This window comes from Pseudophryne corroboree, chromosome 10 (genome assembly GCF_028390025.1).
Source record: "Pseudophryne corroboree isolate aPseCor3 chromosome 10, aPseCor3.hap2, whole genome shotgun sequence".
Classification (NCBI taxonomy): domain Eukaryota; kingdom Metazoa; phylum Chordata; class Amphibia; order Anura; family Myobatrachidae; genus Pseudophryne; species Pseudophryne corroboree.
The window spans coordinates 372,507,154-372,532,631 of record NC_086453.1 but is presented as its reverse complement, the minus strand read 5'-3'; the positions used below and the strand labels follow the sequence as shown (position 1 = coordinate 372,532,631).

Genomic DNA, 25,478 nt, shown 5'->3' with positions numbered 1-25,478 from the left:
CTGTATATAACACTGCCCCCGTCCAGCCCGCAGCTTGCCTGTATATAACACTGCACCCGTCCAGCCCGCAGCTTGCCTTTATATAACACTGTACCCGTCCAGTCCGCAGCTTGCCTGTATATAACACTGCACCCGTCCAGCCCGCGGCTTGCCTGTATATAACACTGCACCCGTCCAGCCCGCAGCTTGCCTGTATATAACACTGCCCCCGTCCAGCCCGCAGCTTTATTTCACAATGAGAGACCTGTTGGAATGTTTAGCAAAAATCTTTATTTGTAGCATACAAAATGTAATTTGGGGCCTATCACAAGTGCAGTCACAGGAAGCTGCCTGAGCAGAGGAACAATGTCACTCGTGATAGGCTAGAAGTTGTCGTTCATTTGGACGGTTCTTCTTAACTGCGTCACATTAGGCTCCTCCTTTCGCGTGCTTCCGGTCTTGGTAATTTATTTTGTTTTTATTCTTTTTTAAATATGAAAAAGTGGACGTACTTTAGGGCGGAGACACCCTTTTGTCATCTCAAAAAATCAGGACTTGTGTCATGGCTGAAGTCTTCTATGGCCACCGAAACGTCCTGACAGCTCCGGCGCTAATTTCGCGCACATACACCGCAGGCTTATTCTGTGAGGGAACCGCATGCAACAAAGCCTTGTGCTTTTTCTTCCGTCATGGCGTTCTGTACACGCATGAGTGCAAACATATCATACTTACTAGAAAACTTGGCACGTTCAAAACAGCAAAATCTTAATGTACAACTTGCTTTTTTTACTTTATAAATATAGTAGGTTTCTCCAGTTTCCAGAAAGCCCTGGTCCCAAGAAACAGGCTTATTATTTACACAGAAAATAAGAAAAACCAATGTCCAGAAAAAGGTCCATAAATAAGCAACAATGGAAAATACTGGAAAAGTTTTAAAGTGTCTTTGACAAAATATTTCCTTGTACAAGGTGTTGGCAGGAAAGCGATGTGAGCGTTCAACTCCCAGTGAGGTCTCCTCATCTCTTCTCCTGGGGGAAGTAACAGAACAGAAAGTGAGAGATAATTCCTCATCGCAAAGAGTAAAGCGCGCTATAGCGAGACGATAGGAAACTGATCCATACACGGGAGGAGACTTTCACAGTGGATCTAGAATCTACCTCTAAACGTGATCAGACCAAGCATCTGACTAGCCTTCCTCATTGCGGTGTTACATTGCTTACCTGCCTTTATATCACCTGAAATAGTGACTCCTAGATCCCTTTCCTCCTCAGTAGTTCCCAGTATAGTGTCATTAATACTATATTTATCATTTATGTCACCTGAAATAGTGACTCCTAGATCCCTTTCCTCCTCAGTAGTTCCAGTATAGCGCCATTAATACTATATTTATCATTTATGTCACCTGGAATAGTGACTCCTAGATCCCTTTCCTCCTCAGTAGTTTCCAGTATACTGCCATTAATACTATATTTATCCTTTATGTCACCTGAGATAGTGACTCCTAGATCCCTTTCCTCCTCAGTAGTTTCCAGTATAGTGTAATTAATACTATATTTAGCCTTTATGTTACCTGAGATAGTGACTCCTAGATCCCTTTCCTCCTCAGTAGTTTCCAGTATAGGGCCATTAATACTATATTTATCCTTTATGTCACCTGAAATAGTGACACCTAGATCCCTTTCCTCCTCAGTAGTTTCCAGTATAGTGCCATTAATACTATATTTATCCTTTATGTTACCTGAGATAGTGACTGCTAGATCCCTTTCCTCCTCAGTAGTTTGCAGTATAGTGCCATTAATACTATATTTATCCTTTATGTCACCTGAAATAGTGACTTCTAGATCCCTTTCCTCCTCAGTAGTTTCCAGTATAGTGCCATTAATACTATATTTATCCTTTATGTCACCTGAAATAGTGACACCTAGATCCCTTTCCTCCTCAGTAGTTTCCAGTATAGTGCCATTAATACTATATTTATCCTTTATGTCACCTGAAATAGTGACTCCTAGATCCCTTTCCTCCTCAGTAGTTCCCAGTATAGTGCCATTATACTATATTTATCCTTTATGTCACCTGAAATAGTGACACCTAGATCCCTTTCCTCCTCAGTAGTTTCCAGTATACTGCCATTAATACTATATTTATCCTTTATGTCAACTGAGATAGTGACTCCTAGATCCCTTTCCTCCTCAGTAGTTTCCAGTATAGCGCCATTATACTATATTTATCCTATGTCACCTGAAATAGTGACTCCTAGATCCCTTTCCTCCTCAGTAGTTCCCAGTATAACGCCATTATTACTATATTTATCCTTTATGTTACCTGAGATAGTGACTGCTAGATCCCTTTCCTCCTCAGTAGTTTGCAGTATAGTGCCATTAATACTATATTTATCCTTTATGTCACCTGAGATAGTGACTCCTAGATCCCTTTCCTCCTCAGTAGTTTCCAGTATAGCGCCATTAATACTATATTTATCCTTTGTCACCTGAGATAGTGACTCCTAGATCCCTTTCCTCCTCAGTAGTTTCCAGTATAGTGCCATTAATACTATATTTATCCTTTATGTCACCTGAAATAGTGACTCCTAGATCCCTTTCCTCCTCAGTAGTTTCCAGTATAGTGCCATTATACTATATTTATCCTTTGTCACCTGAAATAGTGACTCCTAGATCCCTTTCCTCCTCAGTAGTTTCCAGTATACTGCCATTAATACTATATTTATCCTTTATGTCACCTGAGATAGTGACTCCTAGATCCCTTTCCTCCTCAGTAGTTTCCAGTATAGCGCCATTATACTATATTTATCCTATGTCACCTGAAATAGTGACTCCTAGATCCCTTTCCTCCTCAGTAGTTCCCAGTATAACGCCATTATTACTATATTTATCCTTTATGTTACCTGAGATAGTGACTGCTAGATCCCTTTCCTCCTCAGTAGTTTGCAGTATAGTGCCATTAATACTATATTTATCCTTTATGTCACCGGAGATAGTGACTCCTAGATCCCTTTCCTCCTCAGTAGTTTCCAGTATAGTGCCATTAATACTATATTTATCCTTTGTCACCTGAGATAGTGACTCCTAGATCCCTTTCCTCCTCAGTAGTTTCCAGTATAGTGTCATTAATACTATATTTAGCCTTTATGTCACCTGAAATAGTGACTCCTAGATCCCTTTCCTCCTCAGTAGTTTCCAGTATAGTGCCATTATACTATATTTATCCTTTGTCACCTGAGATAGTGACTCCTAGATCCCTTTCCTCCTCAGTAGTTTCCAGTATAGTGCCATTATACTATATTTATCCTTTATGTCACCTGAGATAGTGACTCCTAGATCCCTTTCCTCCTCAGTAGTTTCCAGTATAGTGCCATTAATACTATATTTATCCTTTATGTCACCTGAGATAGTGACTCCTAGATCCCTTTCCTCCTCAGTAGTTTGCAGTATAGTGCCATTAATACTATATTTATCCTTTATGTCACCTGAAATAGTGACTCCTAGATCCCTTTCCTCCTCAGTAGTTTCCAGTATAGTGTCATTAATACTATATTTATCCTTTATGTCACCTGAGATAGTGACTCCTAGATCCCTTTCCTCCTCAGTAGTTTCCAGTATAGTGCCATTATACTATATTTATCCTTTATGTCACCTGAGATAGTGACTCCTAGATCCCTTTCCTCCTCAGTAGTTCCCAGTATAGTGCCATTATACTATATTTATCCTTTATGTCACCTGAGATAGTGACTCCTAGATCCCTTTCCTCCTCAGTAGTTTCCAGTATAGTGCCATTAATACTATATTTATCCTTTATGTCACCTGAGATAGTGACTCCTAGATCCCTTTCCTCCTCAGTAGTTTCCAGTATAGTGTAATTAATACTATATTTAGCCTTTATGTTACCTGAGATAGTGACTCCTAGATCCCTTTCCTCCTCAGTAGTTTCCAGTATAGGGCCATTAATACTATATTTATCCTTTATGTCACCTGAAATAGTGACACCTAGATCCCTTTCCTCCTCAGTAGTTTCCAGTATAGTGCCATTAATACTATATTTATCCTTTATGTTACCTGAGATAGTGACTGCTAGATCCCTTTCCTCCTCAGTAGTTTGCAGTATAGTGCCATTAATACTATATTTATCCTTTATGTCACCTGAAATAGTGACTTCTAGATCCCTTTCCTCCTCAGTAGTTTCCAGTATAGTGCCATTAATACTATATTTATCCTTTATGTCACCTGAAATAGTGACACCTAGATCCCTTTCCTCCTCAGTAGTTTCCAGTATAGTGCCATTAATACTATATTTATCCTTTATGTCACCTGAAATAGTGACTCCTAGATCCCTTTCCTCCTCAGTAGTTCCCAGTATAGTGCCATTATACTATATTTATCCTTTATGTCACCTGAAATAGTGACTCCTAGATCCCTTTCCTCCTCAGTAGTTTCCAGTATACTGCCATTAATACTATATTTATCCTTTATGTCAACTGAGATAGTGACTCCTAGATCCCTTTCCTCCTCAGTAGTTTCCAGTATAGCGCCATTATACTATATTTATCCTATGTCACCTGAAATAGTGACTCCTAGATCCCTTTCCTCCTCAGTAGTTCCCAGTATAACGCCATTATTACTATATTTATCCTTTATGTTACCTGAGATAGTGACTGCTAGATCCCTTTCCTCCTCAGTAGTTTGCAGTATAGTGCCATTAATACTATATTTATCCTTTATGTCACCTGAGATAGTGACTCCTAGATCCCTTTCCTCCTCAGTAGTTTCCAGTATAGCGCCATTAATACTATATTTATCCTTTGTCACCTGAGATAGTGACTCCTAGATCCCTTTCCTCCTCAGTAGTTTCCAGTATAGTGCCATTAATACTATATTTATCCTTTATGTCACCTGAAATAGTGACTCCTAGATCCCTTTCCTCCTCAGTAGTTTCCAGTATAGTGCCATTATACTATATTTATCCTTTGTCACCTGAAATAGTGACTCCTAGATCCCTTTCCTCCTCAGTAGTTTCCAGTATACTGCCATTAATACTATATTTATCCTTTATGTCACCTGAGATAGTGACTCCTAGATCCCTTTCCTCCTCAGTAGTTTCCAGTATAGCGCCATTATACTATATTTATCCTATGTCACCTGAAATAGTGACTCCTAGATCCCTTTCCTCCTCAGTAGTTCCCAGTATAACGCCATTATTACTATATTTATCCTTTATGTTACCTGAGATAGTGACTGCTAGATCCCTTTCCTCCTCAGTAGTTTGCAGTATAGTGCCATTAATACTATATTTATCCTTTATGTCACCGGAGATAGTGACTCCTAGATCCCTTTCCTCCTCAGTAGTTTCCAGTATAGTGCCATTAATACTATATTTATCCTTTGTCACCTGAGATAGTGACTCCTAGATCCCTTTCCTCCTCAGTAGTTTCCAGTATAGTGTCATTAATACTATATTTAGCCTTTATGTCACCTGAAATAGTGACTCCTAGATCCCTTTCCTCCTCAGTAGTTTCCAGTATAGTGCCATTATACTATATTTATCCTTTGTCACCTGAGATAGTGACTCCTAGATCCCTTTCCTCCTCAGTAGTTTCCAGTATAGTGCCATTATACTATATTTATCCTTTATGTCACCTGAGATAGTGACTCCTAGATCCCTTTCCTCCTCAGTAGTTTCCAGTATAGTGCCATTAATACTATATTTATCCTTTGTCACCTGAGATAGTGACTCCTAGATCCCTTTCCTCCTCAGTAGTTTGCAGTATAGTGCCATTAATACTATATTTATCCTTTATGTCACCTGAAATAGTGACTCCTAGATCCCTTTCCTCCTCAGTAGTTTCCAGTATAGTGTCATTAATACTATATTTATCCTTTATGTCACCTGAGATAGTGACTCCTAGATCCCTTTCCTCCTCAGTAGTTTCCAGTATAGTGCCATTATACTATATTTATCCTTTATGTCACCTGAGATAGTGACTCCTAGATCCCTTTCCTCCTCAGTAGTTCCCAGTATAGTGCCATTATACTATATTTATCCTTTATGTCACCTGAGATAGTGACTCCTAGATCCCTTTCCTCCTCAGTAGTTTCCAGTATAGTGCCATTAATACTATATTTATCCTTTATGTCACCTGAGATAGTGACTCCTAGATCCCTTTCCTCCTCAGTAGTTTCCAGTATAGTGTCATTAATACTATATTTATCCTTTATGTCACCTGAAATAGTGACTCCTAGATCCCTTTCCTCCTCAGTAGTTTCCAGTATAGTGTCATTAATACTATATTTATCCTTTATGTTACCTGAGATAGTGACTCCTAGATCCCTTTCCTCCTCAGTAGTTTGCAGTATAGTGCCATTAATACCATATTTAGCCTTTGGGCTATTGAGACACAAGTGCACGATTTTGCATTTTTGGGCATTAAACTGTAATTGCCACACTCTTCTCCATTCCTCTAGTCTACCTAGATCCTCAGTCGTTTGTTTTACCCCTCCTGGTGTGTCTACCTTGTTGCATTCCTTTGTGTCATCTGCAAACACACATACTTTCCGGAGACTGTGCGTCTCAATCGCTATTGCGCCTCTGTGCGCACACACTGGGGGGACACACATGCACAATCTGACTTTTTAGTGACTTAGAAGCATGCGCATTGTAAAAAAAAAGTTGACCATTTACACGAATATCGGAATTGCGTGCGACTCAGAATTGGACCCAATGGGGGCGATTCAGCTGTTTTTTGGGCACACAAAGTAATGCTCGCCCATAAGAGTAATTCAGCCGTTGCTCCAATTGGGTGCCCATTACTTTTGAAGCGCCCAAAAGTACCGGGTGTAGCCGCACAAGGCGGCTAAACACCGCTAAAGTCCCGGCCACAATGTGAAAAATCGCCAGTTGGAACATTTTTCGCATGTTTTTGCCAGCGCAAGCGCAGAACATATGAATAGCTGCTGGTAGGTGCCCTCTAGTGGTGGGCGCCCAAACAACAATTGAATCCCCCCCAATGTGCTTGTGTGTTATAAATAGAGTAGTATAGTGTTCTCTATAGCTTTATAAAATAAGTCACATCAGATACAAGTGTAGTGTTAACATAACTCTAATATTATTTTTTTTCATAAGTGACATAGGGGGGAGATGTACTAAGCGGTGAAAAGAGTGGAGAAGTTGCCCATGGCAACCAATCAGCATTGAAGTAACATACTATAAAATTATACAGAGCCATGGGTAACTTCTCCACTGACTCACTTCTTAGTACATCTCCCCCTTAGTGTTTTAAAATAAATTTTCCTACTAATTTTATAGGATTAAAGGTGGAAAATGAATCGTATAACATTAGTAAGGAGAATAATTGTAGAAAACTAGCCACTATTATAAATACATTTGTATATAATTGACTTTTGCTTTGTCTAATAGCCTTGTCAGCGTACCTTGTACCAAATCAGAGAAGCTGCAGTAAGACAGTCTGCAGCCACTAGAAGCTTACTGCTGATCGCACTCCGGACTGGCAGCCCCACAGGGGGAGGAGTTTCCTGCCGGAAGCTCTGACTGCTGATCGCACTCCGGACTGGCAGCCCCGTAGGGGGAGGAGTTTCCTGCCGGAAGCTCTTACTGCTGATCGCAATCCGGACTGGCAGCCCCACAGGGGGAGGAGTTTCCTTACCTGAGTCTGCCAGCCCTGTGTAACGTGAGCAGGAAGAGCTTCCAATCCAGAGCCAACCCTGTCTCTTGCTCCGTGCCTGATCATACTCGCTTAGGGGCAGGGCAAAGTGCTGGGGGTGCAGCCTGACCTCACGGAGGGTGACCACACAGTGGCGGATTTTGACAAGATTCGGCGTTAGCTTTTTATTATATAGGATAATGAATGATACGAGGCTGGTTCTGTGCGGTATCTGTATGACCCCCACAGGCCTTGCATCACCCTTCCCACCCATTCTTCAGTGCCTTGGGCTGTCTGGGTCTTTGGGTACATAGAGTCCCTTTTCTCATAATAGGTAAGATTTAATTATTTGTGGCACCGGCAGCCAGCACATGGTGCCCAACAGAGCTATTCAATTGTTGCTCCGTTCAGACGCATTTCAGCACGAACCCTCGGGCGGACAGGGAGGCGCTGATTAGCCGTAAATCAGGGGGGCAGATGTCTGTATATCCCTGAAACATAAGAGGGTGTCTGGGGCCTGAGGGCAAATGGCAGATGAGATTACTACTGAAGTGTGCAGCGCTGGCTGGGATGTATAATGAGAACACAGCCTGCGGGGGGCTCACTGGTTACACTATCTGGGGGCACAGGTGCAGTGGGTAAGTGCTCCCCATATTTATACAGGTTCTAATGATCCGTCCATCTGTGGAAACGGGAGGTAACTGGAAGTGACCCGTCTGCTCTAAGCATTAAATCGTACAGTTACTAAGGGGTCTATTTACTAAGCCTCGGACGCAGGTAAGGTATCAGCCAATCAGCTCCTACCTGCCATGGCAGAGGCTGGATTTGAAGCTGATTTGCTGGTACTTTATCTCCATCCAAGGCTTAGTAAATAGACCCCCATATCCCTGTGTCCCGGATTATTAAATGCCCACCTTTTACAGCGCACCTGTAATTACTCCTGAAGGGTTATAGCCTGTAGCATTGTAATCTTATCATTTTTATACTTTTATCGCCTGCCATTGTCCGGACAGCGAGCGCACGCGGGAATAACGGCAAAGCTTTGCGCGTGATCCGTAGGACAGTGGCACTGGTTTATACTTCGGTTTAAAAAAAAAAAATATATATATATATATATAAAATGTTCCAGATTGAGCAGCCAGTGCGGGGACTGGGTTGTGTTGCTGTGCACGCGGGTTGTGTTGCTGTGCGCTCGGGTTGTGTTGCTGTGCGCTCGGGTTGTGTTGCTGTGCACGCGGGTTGTGTTGCTGTACATGTCGCACACAGGCTCCAGCCGCCTTAATGATCGCGGCTTAATACGGATATACGTAATGAATGATACAGGTCTCTCCGCTGGGAGTGTTCCCCAGGACGAGCAGACTCTTTGCTCTTCTGAAAGGAAACATGAATAACCTGATACTGCAGGACGCAGATAAATCCGTCACACTCCCTGTCACCTACAGCAAGGGGCATAAAAAGCTAATATTTCACTTGGGAAACACAGGGGGTTTGTTTTCACGAGCTGTGCGATTGGGTTTCCCGGCCGTCTCCGTACCGGTACATGCCACTGACTCCTAGGAGCTTTTGAAGTTCATCTTGCTGAGATGTTAATGAAGATGAAAAAGGGTCTCTTTGCTGTTGGGGACGGCAGTGAGTAACCCGAGCGGAGAGTCCTGGAGCGAGGAGGCCGTAACCAGATCTGCTTTTGAGTGCAATCCCTCCGCTACAAAGGGCTGGGGGCTTCTCTTACACCCCTGGCCAAGGAGCCTATATACACACAGGCTAGATGTCAGTAGACAGCGGCGTCTCTCTATAGGGGACACAGCGGACCTGTCACCGAGACACCGGCTGTATGATTCAGTAGAACTGGGAGGGTATTGTCAGGGGTGTTTAACTTGTATTAAGAGTAATTTGTCTCTTCTAAATGGCAACAGGAATATTGAATGGTGTCTGTCTGGCAGTCGCCATACAGGAGGCCTGATCCGATAGTACATACCGACAGGGAACGCTCTGTCCTGTACTCTGCACAAACCCCTGAGTAAATGACACGTGATGAGTGACCCACATTTGCCGCCATTATAGAATGATAATAGTCTAGTGCTGAAAACGCAACAATACTTTCACGTTGTCGGTCAGCGCAGAGCGTTACGCTGCTGAAACTCTTTACCAGTCTGGGTCTATAGCGAGGGCGTCATTCATACGCATCGCGCCTGCTGCGCAGCGAGAAGAAAATCTTTATCTCGGCTGACGGAGACGTAAAACTAGAGCTCTGACTATTGTGATAGGGACAGGAGAGCGGACGCACCTATTTATATTAATGTACCTCATGGAAGGGAAGTATGACGGATGCAGTGAGGGGTGGGGGTGGGGTGGGGGGTCTGGTGCCGTAATTGCTCCAGGGGCGGATGTTTCTGATACAGACAGTGCGGCGGCTTGCGGCGGAGATGTTATAACGCATAAGGACTGTCATAACGACGTATAAAGCTGTAACGCTACGGACGCTTTTATTCCTAAGATTATCTATCGCTTATTAACATACACGTTTTTTTTTTCATGTGCTCCCATCCAAACAAATGATCCCTGTGTAATCGTCTCCGGCAACTGGCGTAGTATACCCCCCCCCCCCCTCCCACAGCGCTCTCCACCCATTGCGCTCACTAGTTTTCCTCTCTGGTGCCTCTATTAGTCTGGTGATAGCTCAGTCTCGCAGCCCCCAGCGGTAGCTCATACCTCTTTCCGGTCTCCGGTTTTGCTCCTTCCAGAGGGGTGACCCCTGGATCCCGCTGACCCCCGAGAAGAGCCGCTCCCCGATGTGGAACAATTACTGGATAGCTGGCTCCTGGACAGGAAGTTGGGCTTACTGTATGGAATGATTTCTTCATCTACTGTAGGGACAAGAACAGGAACAATTATTTGGGGGTCTATTCATGTAAGAATGCGATGTTTATGTTTAACTTATCACTAAACATCGCCTTCTTATTTCAGGGGTTTTTTCAGATTTTTAACGCAATTCACTAATACTTACCAGTTCCCTGATGCGATGCGGTATCCGGCTGTTCCGCGATCCCGGCTTCCCCAGTCTTCTCTCTTCATACCGCGGCTGGGATCTTCTGCACATGCGCAGTGTCCCCCCCCTGCCTCCAGGTGTCATCTGCGCATGCGCCGGGGAAACGAGACCTCCAGCGGCGGGCAAGGGCAGCAAGGAGGAGGTGACCCGTCATATGCAAATGCATATGACCTGGGCTCCTCTGATTGGCTCTTGTCACGGAAGTGGGCGGGGAGAAGGCAGGAGATGGACGTCTTCACTGCTCTTCTCCTGTACATGCCTCCCCATCGCCTGTCTGAGATGGCGATGGGGTTTTGCGAAGGGTAACGGAAAGCTGGGCTTTCCGTTCCTACATGAATTGCAGTCACCATACAAACGTATGGTGATGCGATTCAGTCACAGAGCGGGGGTGCCGCTGGGGAAGTCAGGGACTTCTCCACGGTAACCCGCTCTGTGAATTGCGGTAAGCAGATAAAAGCCCTGTTTACCGCAAAACAGGGCTTTTATCTGCTGCATGAATAGACCCCTTAATGAGCTGAGATCGCAGCAGCGGTAAATGTGTGCGCGGCGTTTCCTAGGAGTGTGTGGACCAATGAGAAGCTGCAATCACACGCAGCAGACTGTCATTGGTCCCTCCCGCTCCCACCCATTGCTTCTTCAGCCAATATGAAGCGAGGAACCGAGCGGTACGCCTCACCAGACGTCAGAGCAGCCCGAACAGCTGTTGTGTTACTGTAGGACGCATGACAATGTACAAACCTTTGTGTTATCTGCCTTCTGGGGTTTGTACTATAGAAAGCTTTACATCCAGCTGTTGCAGAACTACACATCCCAGCAAGCCCTTCCAGATATAAATTCTGTGCCGCGTCTACAGCGCAGTATATCAGTTTCCAGTAAGGGGATCCAGCTCACCGTCTCTGTGCTGCAGCGGGTGTGCCGCTGTGTTTCCCCTCGCCATGGCGGCTCTTCTCTCCACGGAGGACATGGCGCTTGTGTCTCTCTCCAGGGATGAGGCGGAGCACTGGATGCGGGGGGAAGAACTCGGCTCCTCGTCGGCGGGAGGGGGCTCTGGCGGTGGTGGGAGATCTGCACAGAACAGGAGAAGATGTAGTAAGTGCACGGAGAAAGCTACAATAACCATATCTGGGTCACCGTGGGTTAGGGATGGTGGACACGAGTACGGTCTAGGTGTGTCTCTCACCCTGACCAAGGACCGACCAGACCCATATTAACGCCTCAACAGCGGATGCACAGGAATTGGGTCTGTATGGATCAGGCTGGTAATTGGGGATGGGTCAGCAGTGTGGCCGAGCAGAGCCTAGGGGGCAGCACTGAGCACTCTATTCCTCCCACCATCCAGCAGGAAATCCCTGTAATCTCCAGTCTGACTCAGCCGGCTCCAAATTCCCCAAATTCCCATCTGAAGGAAACTATATCCCCGGCAAAGAGGATCCATTAAGTGAGAACTGTGAGCTGCTAATTACTGTCAGATGTAACAGAGGAGATGGGATTTCAAGTGGTTTTTAATGTCGCTCTCTCCCCGAGGGAGACGGGGATGGGGGGGGGGGGGCGACTGATGAATTTGGGGGCTGTATTGGTGTATATATTACACTAACTGTCCAGTCCGTGCAGGGAGAAGTGTATATCAGATATTGCATGGTAGTTACACACTGTGCACATAGGTTACTATGGCTGGCTGGCACAGGACACACACTGCTGCAGTAATAGATCAGGGGAAGAGGACGCAGCAGCGGACTGTCAGGTGCTGCTTACGCCATTATGTTATTACATCGGAACCTAATCCCAATGCGCTGCGGCATCATATAACTGAATAACTATAAAACACAAGTTCTCTATTCTATATATGGGGAAACGTTTCCATCGCTTTACAGAACGTGACGCGTTATATTTACATAATCTACGACCATAGAAACGCTGTCAGGCATGTGAGGGGAGACATCACATTACTGCCCCGGAGAGACATATTACACTACCGGTAACAGCCATATAATACACTCATGTAATACCCGTCCCGACATCACATTACTGCCCCGGAGAGTCATATTACACAACTGGTAACAGCCATGTAATACACTCATGTAATAACCGTCCTGACATCACATTACTGCCCCGGAGAGACATATTACACTACCGGTAATAGCCATGTAATACACTCATGTAATAACCGTCCTGACATCACATAACTGCCCCGGAGAGTCATATTACACAACTGGTAACAGCCATGTAATACACTCATGTAATACCCGTCCTGACATCACATTACTGCCCCGGAGAGACATATTACACTACCGGTAACAGCCATGTAATACACTCATGTAATACCCGTCCTGACATCACATTACTGCCCCGGAGAGTCATATTACACTACCGGTAACAGCCATGTAGTACACTCATGTAATAACCGTCCTGACATCACATTATTGCCCCGGAGAGTCATATTACACTACCGGTAACAGCCATGTAATACACTCGTAATAACCGTCCTGACATCACATTACTGTCCCGGAGAGTCATATTACACTACCGGTAACAGCCATGTAATACACTCATGTAATAACCGTCCTGACATCACATTACTGCCCCGGAGATTTATATTACACTACCGGTAACAGCCATGTAATACACTCATGTAATAACCGTCCTGACATCACATTACTGCCCCGGAGATTTATATTACACTACCGTTAACAGCCATGTAATACACTCATGTAACACCCATCCTGACATCACATTACTGCACCAGAGAGACATATTACACTACTGGTAATACACTCATGTAATACTCTCATGTAATACCCGTCCTGACATCACATTACTGCCCCGGAGAGTCATATTACACTACCGGTAACAGCCATGTAATACACTCATGTAATACCCGTCCTGACATCACATTACTGCCCCGGAGAGTCATATTACACTACCGGTAACAGCCATGTAATACACTCATGTAATAACCGTCCTGACATCACATTATTACCCCGGAGAGTCATATTACACTACTGGTAACAGCCATGTAATACACTCATGTAATAACCGTCCTGACATCACATTACTGCCCCGGTGAGTTATATTACACTACCGGTAACAGCTATGTAATACATATGTAATTACACATTACTGCCCCGGAGATTTATATTACACTACCTGTAACAGCCATGTAATACACTCGTGTTTACCCGTCCTGACATCACATAACTGTCCCGGAGAGTCATATTACACTACCGGTAACCGCCATGTAATACACTCATGTAGTAATACCCGTCCTGACATCACATTACTGCCCCGGTGAGTCATATTACACTACCGGTAACAGCTATGTAATACATATGTAATTACACATGTAATACATATGTAATTACACATTACTGCCCCGGAGATTGATATTACACTACCGGTAACAGCCATGTAATACACTCATGTAGTAATACCCGTCCTGACATCACATTACTGCCCCGGAGAGACATATTACACTACCGGTAACAGCCATGTAATACACTCATGTAGTAATACCCGTCCTGACATCACATTACTGCCCCGGAGAGACATATTACACTACCGGTAACAGCCATGTAATACACTCATGTAATACCCGTCCTGACATCACATTACTGTCCCGGAGATTTCTATTACACTACCGGTAACAGCCATGTAACACACTCATGTAATACCCGTCCTGTCATCACATTACTGTACCGGAGATTTATATTACACTACCGGTAACAGCCATGTAATACCCGTCCTGACATCACATTACTGCCCCGGAGATTTCTATTACACTACCGGTAACAGCCATGTAATACACTCATGTAATACCCGTCCTGACATCACATTACTGTACCGGAGATTTATATTACACTACCGGTAACAGCCATGTAATACACTCATGTAATACCCGTCCTGACATCACATTACTGCCCCGGAGAGACATATTACACTACCGGTAACAGCCATGTAATACACTCATGTAATAACCGTCCTGACATCACATTACTGCCCCGGAGAGTCATATTACACTACCGGTAACAGCCATGTAATACACTCATGTAATAACCGTCCTGACATCACATTACTGCCCCGGAGATTTATATTACACTACCGGTAACAGCCATGTAATACACTCATGTAATAACCGTCCTGACATCACATTACTGCCCCGGAGATTTATATTACACTACCGTTAACAGCCATGTAATACACTCATGTAACACCCATCCTGACATCACATTACTGCACCAGAGAGACATATTACACTACTGGTAATACACTCATGTAATACTCTCATGTAATACCCGTCCTGACATCACATTACTGCCCCGGAGAGTCATATTACACTACCGGTAACAGCCATGTAATACACTCATGTAATACCCGTCCTGACATCACATTACTGCCCCGGAGAGTCATATTACACTACCGGTAACAGCCATGTAATACACTCATGTAATAACCGTCCTGACATCACATTATTACCCCGGAGAGTCATATTACACTACTGGTAACAGCCATGTAATACACTCATGTAATAACCGTCCTGACATCACATTACTGCCCCGGTGAGTTATATTACACTACCGGTAACAGCTATGTAATACATATGTAATTACACATTACTGCCCCGGAGATTTATATTACACTACCTGTAACAGCCATGTAATACACTCGTGTTTACCCGTCCTGACATCACATAACTGTCCCGGAGAGTCATATTACACTACCGGTAACCGCCATGTAATACACTCATGTAGTAATACCCGTCCTGACATCACATTACTGCCCCGGTGAGTCATATTACACTACCGGTAACAGCTATGTAATACATATGTAATTACACATGTAATACATATGTAATTACACATTACTGCCCCGGAGATTGATATTACACTACCGGTAACAGCCATGTAATACACTCATGTAGTAATACCCGTCCTGACATCACATTACTGCCCCGGAGAGACATATTACACTACCGGTAACAGCCATGTAATACACTCATGTAGTAATACCCGTCCTGACATCACATTACTGCCCCGGAGAGACATATTACACTACCGGTAACAGCCATGTAATACACTCATGTAATACCCGTCCTGACATCACATTACTGTCCCGGAGATTTCTATTACACTACCGGTAACAGCCATGTAACACACTCATGTAATACCCGTCCTGTCATCACATTACTGTACCGGAGATTTATATTACACTACCGGTAACAGCCATGTAATACCCGTCCTGACATCACATTACTGCCCCGGAGATTTCTATTACACTACCGGTAACAGCCATGTAATACACTCATGTAATACCCGTCCTGACATCACATTACTGTACCGGAGATTTATATTACACTACCGGTAACAGCCATGTAATACACTCATGTAATACCCGTCCTGACATCACATTACTGCCCCGGAGAGACATATTACACTACCGGTAACAGCCATGTAATACACTCATGTAATAACCGTCCTGACATCACATTACTGCCCCGGAGAGTCATATTACACTACCGGTAACAGCCATGTAATACACTCATGTAATAACCGTCCTGACATCACATTACTGCCCCGGAGAGACATATTACACTACCGGTAACAGCCATGTAATACACTCATGTAGTAATACCCGTCCTGACATCACATTACTGCCCTGGTGAGTCATATTACACTACCGGTAACAGCCATGTAATACACTCATGTAATACCCGTCCTGACATCACATTACTGCCCCGGAGATTTATATTACACTACCGGTAACAGCCATGTAATACCCGTCCTGACATCACATTACTGCCCCGGAGATTTCTATTACACTACCGGTAACAGCCATGTAATACACTCATGTAATACCCGTCCTGACATCACATTACTGCCCCGGAGAGACATATTACACTACCGGTAACAGCCATGTAATACACTCATGTAATACCCGTCCTGACATCACATTACTGTACCGGAGATTTATATTACACTACCGGTAACAGCCATGTAATACACTCATGTAATACCCGTCCTGACATCACATTACTGCCCCGGAGAGACATATTACACTACCGGTAACAGCCATGTAATACACTCATGTAATAACCGTCCTGACATCACATTACTGCCCCGGAGAGTCATATTACACTACCGGTAACAGCCATGTAATACACTCATGTAATAACCGTCCTGACATCACATTACTGCCCCGGAGAGACATATTACACTACCGGTAACAGCCATGTAATACACTCATGTAGTAATACCCGTCCTGACATCACATTACTGCCCCGGAGAGACATATTACACTACCGGTAACAGCCATGTAATACACTCATGTAATACCCGTCCTGACATCACATTACTGTCCCGGAGATTTCTATTACACTACCGGTAACAGCCATGTAACACACTCATGTAATACCCGTCCTGTCATCACATTACTGTACCGGAGATTTATATTACACTACCGGTAACAGCCATGTAATACCCGTCCTGACATCACATTACTGCCCCGGAGATTTCTATTACACTACCGGTAACAGCCATGTAATACACTCATGTAATACCCGTCCTGACATCACATTACTGTACCGGAGATTTATATTACACTACCGGTAACAGCCATGTAATACACTCATGTAATACCCGTCCTGACATCACATTACTGCCCCGGAGAGACATATTACACTACCGGTAACAGCCATGTAATACACTCATGTAATAACCGTCCTGACATCACATTACTGCCCCGGAGAGTCATATTACACTACCGGTAACAGCCATGTAATACACTCATGTAATAACCGTCCTGACATCACATTACTGCCCCGGAGAGACATATTACACTACCGGTAACAGCCATGTAATACACTCATGTAGTAATACCCGTCCTGACATCACATTACTGCCCTGGTGAGTCATATTACACTACCGGTAACAGCCATGTAATACACTCATGTAATACCCGTCCTGACATCACATTACTGCCCCGGAGATTTATATTACACTACCGGTAACAGCCATGTAATACCCGTCCTGACATCACATTACTGCCCCGGAGATTTCTATTACACTACCGGTAACAGCCATGTAATACACTCATGTAATACCCGTCCTGACATCACATTACTGCCCCGGAGAGACATATTACACTACCGGTAACAGCCATGTAATACACTCATGTAATACCCGTCCTGACATCACATTACTGTACCGGAGATTTATATTACACTACCGGTAACAGCCATGTAATACACTCATGTAATACCCGTCCTGACATCACATTACTGCCCCGGAGAGACATATTACACTACCGGTAACAGCCATGTAATACACTCATGTAATAACCGTCCTGACATCACATTACTGCCCCGGAGAGTCATATTACACTACCGGTAACAGCCATGTAATACACTCATGTAATAACCGTCCTGACATCACATTACTGCCCCGGAGAGACATATTACACTACCGGTAACAGCCATGTAATACACTCATGTAGTAATACCCGTCCTGACATCACATTACTGCCCTGGTGAGTCATATTACACTACCGGTAACAGCCATGTAATACACTCATGTAATACCCGTCCTGACATCACATTACTGCCCCGGAGATTTATATTACACTACCGGTAACAGCCATGTAATACCCGTCCTGACATCACATTACTGCCCCGGAGATTTCTATTACACTACCGGTAACAGCCATGTAATACACTCATGTAATACCCGTCCTGACATCACATTACTGCCCCGGAGAGACATATTACACTACCGGTAACAGCCATGTAATACACTCATGTAATACCCGTCCTGACATCACATTACTGTCCCGGAGATTTATATTACACTACCGGTAACAGCCATGTAATACACTCATGTAATACCCGTCCTGACATCACATTACTGCCCCGGAGAGACATATTACACTACCGGTAACAGCCATGTAATACACTCATGTAATACCCGTCCTGACATCACATTACTGTCCCGGAGATTTATATTACACTACCGGTAACAGCCATGTAATACACTCATGTAATACCCGTCCTGACATCACATTACTGCCCCGGAGAGTCATATTACACTACCGGTAACAGCCATGTAATACACTCATGTAATACCCGTCCTGACATCACATTACTGCCCCGGAGAGACATATTACACTACTGGTAACAGCCATGTAATACACTCATGTAGTAATACCCGTCCTGACATCACATTACTGCCCTGGTGAGTCATATTTCACTACCGGTAACAGCCATCTAATACACTCATGTAATACCCGTCCTGACATCACATTACTGCCCCGGAGAGTCATATTACACTACCGGTAACAGCCATGTAATACACTCATGTAATACCCGTCCTGACATCACATTACTGCCCCGGAGAGACATATTACACTACCGGTAACAGCCATGTAATACACTCATGTAGTAATACCCGTCCTGACATCACATTACTGCCCTGGTGAGTCATATTACACTACCGGTAACAGCCATGTAATACACTCATGTAATACCCGTCCTGACATCACATTACTGTCCCGGAGATTTCTATTACACTACCGGTAACAGCCATGTAATACACTCATGTAATACCCGTCCTGTCATCACATTACTGTACCGGAGATTTATATTACACTACCGGTAACAGCCATGTAATACACTCATGTAATACCCGTCCTGTCATCACATTACTGTACCGAAGATTTATATTACACTACCGGTAACAGCCATGTAATACCCGTCCTGACATCACATTACTGCCCCGGAGATTTATATTACACTACCGGTAACAGCCATGTAATAACCGTCCTGACATCACATTACTGCCCCGGAGAGTTATATTACACTACCGGTGACAGCCATGTAATACCCGTCCTGACATCACATTACTGTCCCGGAGATTTATACTACACTACCGGTAACAGCCATGTAATACACTCATGTAATACCCGTCCTGTCATCACATTACTGCCCCGGAGAGTCATATTACACTACCAGTAACAGCCATGTAATACACTCATGTAATCAGAGAAATCTATCAGGTCCAACAGGAAGCATCCACTCAGGAGAGTGCACTGTTTTATACATGAGGCTGTGGGAATTCTGACGAACTGTGGAGGAGGTGTATCAAGCAGTGAAAGGAGTTGGCACTTGGAGAAGTTGTCCCTAGCAACCATTCGACCTATCATTTTAAAGACTGTACTTGAGTGTACCTCAGAGCTGATTGGTTCCCATGGGCAATTTTTCCACTCTTGTCACTGCCAGACCCCTCACCCTCTGGGTCACTTTGCAGTGTATACCCCGTACAGCTATGTCTGGGGTCATTTAAAAGATAAATAGCATTTTGGTATCAAATTAGAGATTTTTAATATTGATGTGAGTTATATATTAAACTTAAAAGCGAATACCTTTTTTTTCTTTTCTTTATAAATGGAGAAAATGTGTAATTGTGTTTTTGTGGCTTTTACCGCTCCCCTGTATAGAGACTCCCCGGAGTGGCAACATGATAATAGAAAAGCAGCGAATGACACAGATGGAATGGAACCTCGCACCTCCTTGCTTTGCTTCCCTGCGATAGTGACCAGACTTTGACTTCTTATTCGCTTTCAGCTTTGGTCCGGGCGTAGCACTGGGATTGTCTGCTGCGACGGGCTGAGGTTTTCCTGCGTGCACAGAGAAAGTGGGACACTGAGTAACAGGTGGGACACTGAGTAACACAGAAGCCGTTAGTACAGAGCTAATCCTTTATTGCAAGTTTTATGCTGGTGTAATAGCTGTGTGTGTCTATGGCCGGGGCTCCCCACCTGGCGTATAGCGCATGCACATAACGTAGCTCTGTGTGTCTATGGCCGGGGCTCCCCACCTGGCGTATAGCGCATGCACATACCGTAGCTCTGTGTGTCTATGGCCGGGGCTCCCCACCTGGCGTATAGCGCACGCACATACCGTAGCTCTGTGTGTCTATGGCCGGGGCTCCCCACCTGGCGTATAGCGCATGCACATAACGTAGCTCTGTGTGTCTATGGCCGGGTCTCCCCACCTGGCGTATAGCGCATGCACATACCGTAGCTCTGTGTGTCTATGGCCGGGGCTCCCCACCTGGCGTATAGCGCATGCACATACCGTAGCTCTGTGTGTCTATGGCCGGGGCTCCCCACCTGGCGTATAGCGCATGCACATACCGTAGCTCTGTGTGTCTATGGCTGGGGCTCCCCACCTGGCGTATAGCGCATGCACATACCGTAGCTCTGTGTGTCTATGGCCGGGGCTCCCCACCTGGCGTATAGCGCATGCACATACCGTAGCTCTGTGTGTCTATGGCCGGGGCTCCCCACCTGGCGTATAGCGCATGCGCATGCACATACCGTAGCTCTGTGTGTCTATGACCGGGGCTCCCCACCTGGCGTATAGCGCATGCACATACCGTAGCTGTGTGTCTATGGCCGGGGCTCCCCACCTGGCGTATAGCACATGCACATACCGTAGCTCTGTGTGTCTATGGCTGGGGCCCCCCACCTGGCATATAGCACATGCACATACCGTAGCTCTGTGTGTCTATGGCCGGGGCTCCCCACCTGGCGTATAGCACATGCACATACCGTAGCTGTGTGTCTATGACCGGGGCTCCCCACCTGGCGTATAGCGCATGCACATACCGTAGCTCTGTGTGTCTATAACCGGGGCTCCCCACCTGGCGTATAGCACATGCACATACCGTAGCTCTGTGTGTCTATAACCGGGGCTCCCCACCTGGCGTATAGCGCATGCACATACCGTAGCTGTGTGTGTCTATGGCCGGGGCTCCCCACCTGGCGTATAGCACATGCACATACCGTAGCTGTGTGTCTATGACCGGGGCTCCCCACCTGGCGTATAGCGCATGCACATACCGTAGCTCTGTGTGTCTATGACCGGGGCTCCCCACCTGGCGTATAGCGCATGCACATACCGTAGCTCTGTGTGTCTATGGGCAGGGCTCCCCACCTGGCGTATAGCGCATGCACATACCGTAGCTCTGTGTGTCTATGGCCGGGGCTCCCCACCTGGCGTATAGCGCATGCACATACCGTAGCTCTGTGTGTCTATGGCCGGGGCTCCCCACCTGGCGTATAGCGCATGCACATACCGTAGCTCTGTGTGTCTATGGCCGGGGCTCCCACCTGGCGTATAGCGCATGCACATACCGTAGCTCTGTGTGTCTATGGCCGGGGCTCCCCACCTGGCGTATAGCGCATGCACATACCGTAGCTGTGTGTGTCTATGACCGGGGCTCCCCACCTGGCGTATAGCGCATGCACATACCGTAGCTCTGTGTGTCTATGGCCGGGGCTCCCCACCTGGCGTATAGCGCATGCACATACCGTAGCTGTGTGTGTCTATGACCGGGGCTCCCACCTGGCGTATAGCGCATGCACATACCGTAGCTGTGTGTGTCTATGACCGGGGCTTCCCACCTGGCGTATAGCGCATGCACATACCGTAGCTGTGTGTCTATGGCCGGGGCTCCCACCTGGCGTATAGCGCATGCACATACCGTAGCTCTGTGTGTCTATGGCCGGGGCTCCCCACCTGGCGTATAGCGTATGCACATACCGTAGCTCTGTGTCTATGACCGGGGCTCCCCACCTGGCGTATAGCGCATGCACATACCGTAGCTCTGTGTGTCTATGGCTGGGGCTCCCCACCTGGCGTATAGCGCATGCACATACCGTAGCTCTGTGTGTCTATGGCCGGGGCTCCCCACCTGGCGTATAGCGCGTGCACATACCGTAGCTCTGTGTGTCTATGGCCGGGGCTCCCCACCTGGCGTATAGCGCATGCACATACCGTAGCTCTGTGTGTCTATGGCCGGGGCTCCCCACCTGGCGTATAGCGCATGCACATACCGTAGCTCTGTGTGTCTATGGCCGGGGCTCCCCACCTGGCGTATAGCGCGTGCACATACCGTAGCTCTGTGTGTCTATGGCCGGGGCTCCCCACCTGGCGTATAGCGCATGCACATACCGTAGCTCTGTGTGTCTATGGCCGGGGCTCCCACCTGGCGTATAGCGCATGCACATACCGTAGCTCTGTGTGTCTATGGCCGGGGCTCCCCACCTGGCGTATAGCGCATGCACATACCGTAGCTCTGTGTGTCTATGACCGGGGCTCCCCACCTGGCGTATAGCGCATGCACATACCGTAGCTCTGTGTGTCTATGGCCGGGGCTCCCACCTGGCGTATAGCGCATGCACATACCGTAGCTCTGTGTGTCTATGGCCGGGGCTCCCCACCTGGCGTATAGCGCATGCACATACCGTAGCTGTGTGTGTCTATGACCGGGGTTCCCCACCTGGCGTATAGCGCATGCACATACCGTAGCTCTGTGTGTCTATGACCGGGGTTCCCCACCTGGCGTATGGCGCATGCACATACCGTAGCTCTGTGTGTCTATGACCGGGGCTCCCCACCTGGCGTATAGCACATGCACATACCGTAGCTGTGTGTCTATGACCGGGTCTCCCCACCTGGCGTATAGCGCATGCACATACCGTAGCTGTGTGTCTATGACCGGGGCTCCCCACCTGGCGTATAGCACATGCACATACCGTAGCTGTGTGTCTATGACCGGGGCTCCCCACCTGGCGTATAGCACATGCACATACCGTAGCTGTGTGTCTATGGCCGGGGCTCCCCACCTGGCGTATAGCACATGCACATACCGTAGCTCTGTGTGTCTATGGCCGGGGCTCCCCACCTGGCTTATAGCGCATGCACATACCGTAGCTCTGTGTGTCTATGGCCGGGGCTCCCCACCTGGCTTATAGCGCATGCACATACCGTAGCTCTGTGTGTCTATGACCGGGGCTCCCCACCTGGCGTATAGCGCATGCACATACCGTAGCTCTGTGTGTGTCTATGACCGGGGCTCCCCACCTGGCGTATAGCGCATGCACATACCGTAGCTCTGTGTGTCTATGACCGGGGCTCCCCACCTGGCGTATGGCGCATGCACATACCGTAGCTGTGTGTCTATGGCCGGGGCTCCCACCTGGCGTATAGCGCATGCACATACCGTAGCTCTGTGTGTGTCTATGGCCGGGGCTCCCCACCTGGCGTATCGCGCATGCACATACCGTAGCTCTGTGTGTCTATGACCGGGGCTCCCCACCTGGCGTATAGCGCATGCACATACCGTAGCTCTGTGTCTATGACCGGGGCTCCCCACCTGGCGTATAGCACATGCACATACCGTAGCTCTGTGTGTGTCTATGGCCGGGGCTCCCCACCTGGTGTATGGCACATGCACATACCGTAGCTCTGTGTCTATGGCCGGGGCTCCCCACCTGGCGTATGGCGCATGCACATACCGTGGCTCTGTGTGTGTCTATGGCTGGGGCTCCCCACCTGGTGTATGGCACATGCACATACCGTAGCGGTGTGTGTCTATGGCCGGGGCTCCCCACCTGGTGTATGGCACATGCACATACCGTAGCGGTGTGTGTCTATGACCGGGGCTCCCCACCTGGCTTATAGCGCATGCACATACCGTAGCTCTGTGTGTCTATGGCCGGGGCTCCCCACCTGGCGTATAGCGCATGCACATACCGTAGCTCTGTGTGTCTATGACCGGGGGCTCCCCACCCGGCGTATAGCACATGCACATACCGTAGCTCTCAGGTACTCACCTGTGCTGGGAAAACTGACGTTCTCTGCGCTGAGCGTTGGATTCTGGCTGAGGTTCCGCCTGTGGCAGTGGCGCGGTGCATCACCTCCCTCTGCCAGTGTGTGGAGACTGGGATTACTCTGTGTCAGAGGGGGGCTGGGGGCTCTGGGGATGGGGACGGATCCAGCTGGCAACCTCCTAAACACACAAAGATACAATAGAGAACAATGACGGGAGGCATCCACAATGTATCATTATTGCTGCTCTGACACAGCCATATGGGCTTCAGTGGTAGAAGAAAATGGAAACAGATTTGCCACGTATGTGTTTATGTTAGAATGTTATGCCACAACACGTCATAGATGAGACCTCCGTTGCAGCGGGTGACAGGGCCACCGTCACAGCGGGTGATATGGTAGAAAGATAGATGGACATGATACTCTGTGATAAAGGGATACAGACAGGTAGATCCTGAGTGATTTTGCGGAGTCATTTTACAGATTCCTAATCAGTCAGATGTGAGCGATGTAACATAAATACACCACAGTAATTGGGCAGCAGAGGGTGGGTTAGGGGAGGGGGAGAGGTCACCTGGGGTTAGAGTAGAAGGAGATTGTTAGGACGCAAATGGGAGCAAAGAGGTGTAGCTCTACCTACTGTAGGAGCAAGTGCATGAAATATGGAGATACTGAAAACATGCGCTGTAAGGAAGCTTCAGGACAAAGGTCTTAGAGGATGGACAAGGTGTGTGTGTGTGTGTGTGGGGGGGGGGGGGGGGAGATAGTGTCTGTAATAAGCATAATGAAGGCACCATGTCTGGGGGCATTGGAGCGATTTGTTAGTACGATGTCTGTGTTCTTCAACCAATTATAAGGCTAGATAAGCCAGTACGCTTCCAGTGGGAGACTGTGAGGCATCTACCTGCATGCAGGACCTGACTAGCTGGCTCATCTGCTGCCTTCTCTAGGCCCACGCTGGGGAGTTACTGAAGGAAAGGGCACGGGGTTTTAGTAATTGTAATACTGGGCCCCTCAATGTAATCCTAGAAGGTGTCACTTTCCCAGAAAAAAATATTCTGTGTACTCCGTGTCTTATAGGCATTTTCTATAGTTTGTGTGGAGAACTAGAGACCCTCACCCAT

The 25,478-nt window shown here is 46.7% G+C and overlaps 1 protein-coding gene across 7 annotated transcripts in view; it reads right to left on the bottom strand.

Annotated features, from left to right (window-relative positions):
• Nucleotides 1-247: 247 nt before the first annotated feature.
• The window catches only part of ROBO3 (roundabout guidance receptor 3), a 510,456-nt gene continuing 485,225 nt past the window's right edge, over nucleotides 248-25,478 (bottom strand). For 6 of the 7 annotated variants that reach the window (XM_063943744.1, XM_063943747.1, XM_063943745.1 and 3 more), the window contains 5 exons: nucleotides 24,360-24,535; nucleotides 20,244-20,354; nucleotides 11,586-11,759; nucleotides 10,358-10,512; nucleotides 248-1,007 (listed from right to left, as the gene is read on the bottom strand). In XM_063943744.1, the coding sequence (XP_063799814.1) occupies nucleotides 996-1,007; nucleotides 10,358-10,512; nucleotides 11,586-11,759; nucleotides 20,244-20,354; nucleotides 24,360-24,535 (628 nt within the window). In that variant the 3' untranslated portion in view covers nucleotides 248-995. The remainder of the gene's footprint in view (nucleotides 1,008-10,357; nucleotides 10,513-11,585; nucleotides 11,760-20,243; nucleotides 20,355-24,359; nucleotides 24,536-25,478) is intronic. The other variant, XM_063943746.1, reaches the window with a different exon arrangement.